This window comes from Ascidia mentula, chromosome 3 (genome assembly GCF_947561715.1).
Source record: "Ascidia mentula chromosome 3, kaAscMent1.1, whole genome shotgun sequence".
Classification (NCBI taxonomy): Eukaryota; Metazoa; Chordata; class Ascidiacea; order Phlebobranchia; family Ascidiidae; genus Ascidia; species Ascidia mentula.
In genome coordinates, this window is record NC_138568.1 from 13,147,481 (window position 1) to 13,155,428 (window position 7,948).

Consider the following 7,948-nt stretch of genomic DNA (forward strand, 5'->3'; position numbering starts at 1 on the left):
AAAAAAATTTCAATCTGACCAAAGTTGTCATGTAGAATTGATGAAATTAGGTGACTGGTAACAACATTAACATGCTACCAAATTACACAACTCTCTTCTCCACGGTTCATATTCGAATCGGCACTGCAGCTGAAAGCTTTACTGAATTCATCGAAGTTTGACATCGAGCCGATAACCCTGCAAACAAATTTACAGAAAAAAGTGTGAAGCATGAAATTATTGCCCCAATATTTTCCCACATAATTCCGTCTGGGGGGGTTGGGAAATAAAGTTTAATCTTTATTTAGGTGAAATGTAACTTACCTGAATTTACCAGGGCTGTGAACATCAGTTTTAATGGAATCCTTGGCTGCCTCTGGCCTGTAATGGCCGCAACGGACCTTAAATTAAACAGGGCTTTAAACATTGGCAAGGCACCAATTATGATTTATTTCATTCATGAAAACACAAATGCAACAAATACATACATTTGCGTATCCAATGAAAAACATTTGATCATTATTGAGGGAAATTCCAGGTAGTGGTTTCTCTTGGCCTTTATCCTTAATCCATTCTTTGTATGCCTGCATTGCAACAACATTTTGTGCATTTGTAGAACAAATCCCATAAATAGCAATTAAATAGAAATCAATTACAACCATGCTTGTTTAATTCAATATTTTGCGGTTTCATAACAGCTGATAGATTTTTAGGAAATTCGTACATAAAACGACTCCCTCAATCCACCATTGTCAGCGATGTTTTCTCCCAGGGTGTTTTCACCGTCAAGCTTTAAACAAAGACATTTAAATTATGGATGCATTCTGTAAGCTTGAAAAAAACACAATGATTTTCGAAAGGTTGTGTGTGAAGTAAAAACAAACACTTTCAACTGTGTTGAATTTGTAATCTTACATTTCCCTCGGCTGTATCCCAGTAATAATTGTCGTATTGATCAACCAGACATTGTGTCTCTTCGTTAAAAGCAGCAATTGACGCATCAGTCCACCACTGAAGTCTATTTCCATTCTTGTCGTATTGCCTTCCATTGTTGTCAAAAGCATGAGTGATTTCATGTCCGATAATTGTACCTATTGCCCCGAACTGAAATGAGCTGAAAGTAAATAGTTTGGATGGCCTTCTTTGCTCAATTCTTTTTTTCCGATGTGCAAAATTCAAAAGACATCATATTTTTCCATTAGTAAAGTTTTAAGCCTTACAGATGTACAACATGACAAACCTATGCCAATACCCATCGTTACCACCAGTCCAAACCAAAAAAAACGAACACGCCAACTGTTTTTTTTTGGGGGGAGGGGGTTAGTTCATAACCGTTTTGTCCCTTTTTATGTCGACATACAAAGTTAATTTGTGGTTTTGGACGCCAACACACTTCCTAAAACTTTCGCAATTGATGAAATTAAAGTTTATTTGGGTGAAAACCTAAGCACGAATAGGCTATCGCTTGGAAACTTCGCCAGTTTATTGCAAAACATATGATGATTCAAAAGGACGACCCAAAACCTTTGACATAGTTGTCAAAGAAGTTGTTTACAATTGCAATTTTCTGCGAATCAGATGCTTAAGGCAATGTATTGTACAATATTATGACCAGTTAAGTAATAAATGTACATTTTATACTTTAAATTTGATCGAACAAAGCTTAAAAATGTAGCGCCAGGAGTAAACGCATGCTATAGCCCCGAATTTGGTCCAAATATTCTTTGACAAAATGAACAAGCCACTATTAGATTAATTCAAAATCATACAGTTTAAGGTGGGCTTGAACAAATTACTCAAGTAATTTAACAATTGTTAAAATACTCACAACATGTATTCATCTCCCCAAAAGAACGGATATTGCAATTCGCCAGCTGGAAATGCTAAAAATACAAATAGCCGTTTGTTGTTGTTGATTAATGTTAGCAAAATACTATAACCAAGGTTATTAGTAATCGAATCAAATCTTTTCAAATTTGCACACAAAACTGCCATGAACAATTAATATGAGAATGCAATGACATGCGGCATTCATAAATTCATATGAGGTTGCGAGTCAGGCGTTATACCCAGTTGCAGTAATAGGGAAAAAACACATATTTGAAACATTTCTCCTTGTTACAAATCATGCATGGTTGTTACACCACAATATACTTACTTATCCTGTTAAGTGTGGGTGAGTAGTATGCGTTAACAGTAGTGGGGGGTGTACTCCAGCCCTCTTTGTCCACCGTTGTGTCAATGTACGGCCAGTCTTCTTGCGCCGCATCGGCGAGAATATGAACAACGTTGCCAAAATAATCTGTTTGATCTATTACAATCTACCATTCAAACAAACTCATTAACTTTAAACTTAATTTAATCATTTTTTTATTCCATAATTTATCAAGCTATAAGAGAAAATCCGCTTCAGGTGTAGATTTTGCGAAAAATATTAATAATGCCAAAAGGTTCCTATTAAATTGTCGTCGATCATTGGTTTACCATCTTTAGTTGCTCATGTCAAAAAACCTTGCCGACAAATTTTGAAATAAACGACACACATTTCGGTCATAATTAGGCGCCTCAGAATACTGCAAATTTAATACGTTTTCTTCTTTATTTTATTACTTTGCTTTTTTTAATATGAGTTACAAACATTAAGGTGTTTGTAAAGTTAAACCTTTTAAGGCGTCGTTCTCCCCCCTATTGATGATTTATCCCATCACCAACTTTTAAAAAAAAGTATATTGTGGTGATAATGTCATTGGTACCCAAACATAGATTAAATGACGTAACAAATATAATTTACTTGTTTGCAAATAAAGTTCGTTTCTAATACACAGCAGTGCATACAAATAAACTTTAAAAAAATCCTATAAATACTACTGACATCTTTAATGTCTTCAGCTAGGTAGGTTTTGTTTTTGAAGAATTCGGCGTAACCGATCTTGGGGTCAATATAATCGCACTTTTCCCTGGCAACCACTTTGCTTTCTTCATCCATCCATTCAACTCCAGTGTCAAGCAACCATTTAAAAGATGTTTTGAGCCGATTTACCATGTCCAAAACCTAAAACAAACAAAATATTACCCTAAATGTATGCCTATAATCTGTTCAAGTATTAAACATGAGTAGTTGAAAGTGTTTCGTTGCGTATTTTAGTCATTGAATGTTGTGATGACATATTTCTTGGTGTCATCATCAATCATTTAACCTATCACTTGAAATGGCGAGTTAATTTATACTTACGTCCAACCATTCTTGCTTAGCACTATTTTGACCAGGTTACGTAACTTCACTCATCTCGCAGCCAGCCAAAAGTTAATTATTTTCAATATTGGTCTTTGTGGCGCTCAACACCCTATGTTTGCATACCCTGACATGGGTTTACAAACGCTAATACTTTGTATGCGCAAAATCTTTCCACGTAAAGCATTTGGCAGAGGATCGTAAAAATCCTTTTGTGATTTACAATATTACCGCAGGTAGAAGTATGTGATACGAAATTTCTACCTGATTATCGAGTTCAATTTGACTCTTGATCCCAACGAAATTGCGATTTTAACATTGGTAGAAACGTTTGACCCAAAAGGTTTCGCACATTAAAAAACAGTTTACAGAAAAATAAAATTTCTAATAATTGCGTACTGTGTCTTTTTTTTCCTCTTCAAAATAATTTTCAATAAAAAGATTTCCTGTAGGTCCCGGTAGCACAGCATCCACATAATCAACGCACGAGTACCAGCGTTCGTTCAAGCTTGTCTGGCCAGTAATAACCTGAAAAACATTCAAACATGAAAACGTGTAGTCATATAGTTAACGCTTTCGTTGCCAACTAATGGTTGTGGATACGGATCATATATGCAACTGGTGCAAGTAAATGTTGACATTAGTATGAACGCCCTTATAGTTTTACAATAGGTGCTTTTCACAGCCCTGCTTGCAACATGTGATAGTAGTGCCACAAGAACACATCTCCCCTACAGTGTCAGTCGCCTTGTCCCTAGAGCTCATGTTGTTACGATAAATTAGCTTAAGGTCGGTTGGGAATACATGAGATCGCCATGTCTTAAAACTGCCAGGCTTGCAATTATGATTTCCAATTACGCCTTTTAGAAAATTTACTTTAAGTCAGAAAGTAACTTTTGCTTTATATTCTGATTGTGATCATTCTCAATTGTCAGTTGGAAAATAATATTTGAGCTAATATCAGGTTTATAAAGCAACTTTGTGCAACATACCTTGTTAAACTCTAACAGGCGATTTTGGTATTTCTGACCGAGATTGTTAACACGATTTTTCACAATTCTCCAAACCATGTAGTTTTGCTTTATTCTGTCAAACAAAATGTGTTTAGTTATTTTGTAAAAATCCGCATGCAACTGACAATAATAATAATAATGTTTACCTATTTGGCGTATCTTTTAGTAAAGTAACCAGGTTTTTAAAATAATCTGGAACTCGGACAATTAAAACTTGGCTGGAATCAACTATGCTTGTTTTAATGATTTCATCTGCAAGTTTCGTCCAAGGAAACTAAAAATATTGTTTTGTGCATGAAAGATGTCCAATATACAAAATCCTCAGAGTTCTCACATCAGGAATTAAAGATTCCATTTCGCCCAACGTCATTTTATTGTAAAGAGCGTCGCTTGTTCTGTTCGCGCTTGGTATCTAAAACAAATATTAGTGCTTTACTGATATGGGCTGATTTAATTACATGTTTTTATCGCTGAGGCTTTTTATCACTACAAGAGGCTTTCCTGGCAAAAATATTCGTAAAAGGCAGTCGAAACGTTGATACTTACAAAAATGTTTGCCAGGAGAGCCCGTCCTATAATGAATTAATTATATCGTAACATACCAAGATATTACTTAACCCAAAAAAAGTCAGACTGATTTTGTTAAAGCTAGTTCTTTATGAGCATATTGCTGTGCCTGAATACAATTTGTTTTCTATTCTGGCATGACAAATTGTTTTCTTACCTTTATTTGAGCCACCTTTTTTTCAAAATCGAAAGCGTCTGTCATTTGTTGTGTAATATTATCTTCGTCGGGCACAACACTTGCATCTTGTTTAATCATGATCACTATGTCTATCATCAAAGATTTAAGTGCATTTTGATACTGCAAAATTAAAAATTCTTTTTACGAGCAGCACATGTTGGTTATTCTTGTCTGGAAACAGTACAAAGACACGTGGGCAACAGTAAATAGTTTTTTACCGGAGGAAGTATTTTTGATTTAAAATAGGCTGGGCTGAAATTGCGTTCTTTTGGTTTGTAATGCATAAATAGTAAAAATGTTGATAAATGTCACACATTCTTGCCAAAGATTTCATGAGCCTGTTTATCGTCAAACTCGTATTTTTGGCAACAAGTGAACAATACAGCGGCATAATCGTTATCGCTTTGGTTGATCACTGGATCAAGAGTTTAATGGTTTGGGGTCTGCCCCGCTGATGACAAAGTTTATCAACGTAGGGGTGAGTAAAGTGTTGGTAACAACCTAGACCAAACATTAATCATGTCTAATATGATTGCAATTATTTTCTCCACATTCTACGGCTATAGCAGCGTCAGAAGCGCAAATTTATAGCAGACAAAAGACACAGTAATCATAATCTATCGGAATAGGCCTAACTAATTTTAGTTTTGTGCTGACATTTTTCGAAGGTTTTACAGGCGGTCAGCTGTTTTATCCGGTATTCATTTAAATTACCTCGCTGTATAGTAAATCGTTGAGGTAGTAATCGTCAGTCATTGTGAGGCTTGCTTGGTCTACCTACAAAATCATTGAATGTCATGTTTACCATTGCATTGGTAAAAACTAAAACCGACCTTCAGGACGTAGACTGAGGAATTTGTGTCGTCAGTTCCCACGTAAAAGTTCACCAAAATATCATTACTGTATCCTCCTTGTAGTGTTGCTAAAGTTCCTATTTCATCGTAGTCGCCATCTGCCCAACTGGCGTCCAGCACAGGCCATTGTAAGTCACCAACAAGAAAATTCAATAATGGCTCCACACCGAGGTTTTCGATTTCCTCTACGATAAAAAAGGACAAAAAATAATTCTTTTAAAATGCTTTAGGGACCCTGCAGGCCTATCTACCGTGAAGTTACAATCCAAGTTTTTCTTGCCTACGTTTTCAGTCTGGTGATTTTTAGGTTTTAACATGAGAGAGAAAGAAACGTGACTTTATTGATAAGACAGAAATTGTATTCCAATCACGTGTAATAAATTGACGTACCCATGTCAACACAAGATGCATAGAGATGTTTTGCTTTTTGAATCGCTTCACCATCATCAGAATGGACATCGACCTCCAACAAGCCTAAATTACTTGTTTTAAAGACTGGACTACTGCAGTTTTATTGCAACACCACTAAACAAGCAAGCTGTAAGGAGTTGTGCAAACAAACCTACTTTTAAGGTTTGTTTTGACTCGATTCCTCAGCACGCTGTATGTTTGGTAATTGCTGGCATCGCCAGGTATTGGGTTTTCTTGAATCCATTTTCCACAGGCAAACTCGAAAAAGTCGTCGCAAGGATCACTTTGCCAATTAATCTTCCCATTGTAATATGCAGCTATAAACCGAAGAAGACTAATTTAATAACCGTATGATAATTGCAAACGAATTTTATAACGTTTTTCTTTAGGTGCTAAATGTAAGTTAGTAGTTGAAATTCCTACTAGGTTATTGATCTTTTTATTATTGATTAACAAACGGCTGATGCTGTGCAGCTAAATCAAATTATATTTGCGTAAAGACTGCAGCTTAACCGGTTAGCCCCGTTGGGATAAGTAGCCAGCTATGACTTTGTTTACTAATGTATAAATGTTGATTTACAAGATTTTGAAACGTTATGTGGTAAAAATGTGTAAAGAGGTTATAGTTAAAATTTAGGAAATTTAGGCTTGTGTTTGTGGATTACTTATAGGACACATATGTCACAAGGCAAACCACATAACAAAACTTACAAACTTCAACGCATTGTTGTGAAATACAAACGTCCGATTCTTCTGTACATGAAGAAATTGACACCACGCCAGTATATGCTGTAAATATTTATAGATTTAAAGTTTTAGAATGTTTTTTCGTAAAGTTTAACTTTTCATTTTGCATGAAACTTACCTAGCGCAAACACAGTAACAAACACGACTGTAGTTGCAAAAAATATTCCAAACAATGTCCACGCCACTCTACAACTTGCCATTCTAATTCTAAACCAATTCTACAGAAAATTTAAAACTATTTAACGGGACCAAGTGATCTGCCGTTTTAATTTTCCCAATTTTTTTTGAAAGTTCGGGGAAATATGGATTTACAGCGACCTCCAGTGTAAAACAAACACTAGTCTAACACTGATATTTTGCGTATTACACAAGACACAAACTAAGGTTTGCTGCACATCCATTAACCTTGCTGTTCACTGTTTTGCAATACTCCAAAACTTTTTGGACGTTTTTTTTTCGTTTTTTCCGCAAACAATAGTAAATATGCAGCAAATGTGTTAACTGAACGGAACTCAGATGCAAAGGTCAAATTTTTTATTCAAAAATCGATTGCAAAATTGCAGTTCTGCTCGATTTCGGATTATTTGCATAATGAAGTAAGTTTGCCATGTACAATGAATGTTTCGCTTTTTGCTAAAATGTGGGAGAAATTCCTCTGCAAATATACAATGACGAGGCCAAGATTGTCTCAGTTCTGCATGTAAAATGTCGGTGTCGTAGGTCATCAGTAATTCGTTGTAGGGACCAATGGCGATGTGTTGAAGTCTTTGCTAAGGCATGCTAATTAACAGCAATGTCTAAATTTTGGCATTTATATTTAAATAACATAACGAGTCCATCATTACTTTTCAGGTTTACAAAATATGCAGTTTGAATGTCAACATTCCTATTTGAATACGAAATAAATTGTCTAGAAAATATAATGTTGCAGAAACACTCTGATGTCGAATAAAATCTTCCCGACAAA

General features: G+C 35.4%; 1 protein-coding gene across 1 annotated transcript; it reads right to left on the bottom strand.

The window, feature by feature from the left end:
- Nucleotides 1–14: 14 nt before the first annotated feature.
- LOC145896035 (phosphate-regulating neutral endopeptidase PHEX-like) lies at nt 15–7,239 on the bottom strand. The gene is made up of 19 exons (XM_082984832.1): nt 7,100–7,239; nt 6,946–7,023; nt 6,390–6,551; nt 6,214–6,297; nt 5,803–6,008; nt 5,684–5,746; nt 4,949–5,089; nt 4,559–4,636; nt 4,371–4,498; nt 4,204–4,297; nt 3,611–3,739; nt 2,852–3,031; nt 2,138–2,300; nt 1,808–1,862; nt 895–1,093; nt 704–769; nt 468–563; nt 304–380; nt 15–177 (listed from the first exon to the last, which is right to left on the bottom strand). Exons 1-19 carry the CDS (start codon nt 7,179–7,181, stop codon nt 75–77), a joined length of 2,184 nt encoding a protein of 727 aa, XP_082840958.1. The 5' UTR covers nt 7,182–7,239; the 3' UTR covers nt 15–74.
- Nucleotides 7,240–7,948: the final 709 nt, after the last annotated feature.

Excerpts from the sequence above, each read along its gene's own strand:
- LOC145896035 (XM_082984832.1), bottom strand. The coding sequence starts at position 7,181 with ATGGCAAGTTGTAGAGTGGCGTGGACATTGTTTGGAATATTTTTTGCA. Across the intron at positions 4,298-4,370 it reads CTAAAAGATACGCCAAATAG|AATAAAGCAAAACTACATGG; the intron begins GTAAACATTATT and ends TTTGTTTGACAG. Across the intron at positions 770-894 it reads GGGATACAGCCGAGGGAAAT|CTTGACGGTGAAAACACCCT; the intron begins GTAAGATTACAA and ends CTTTGTTTAAAG.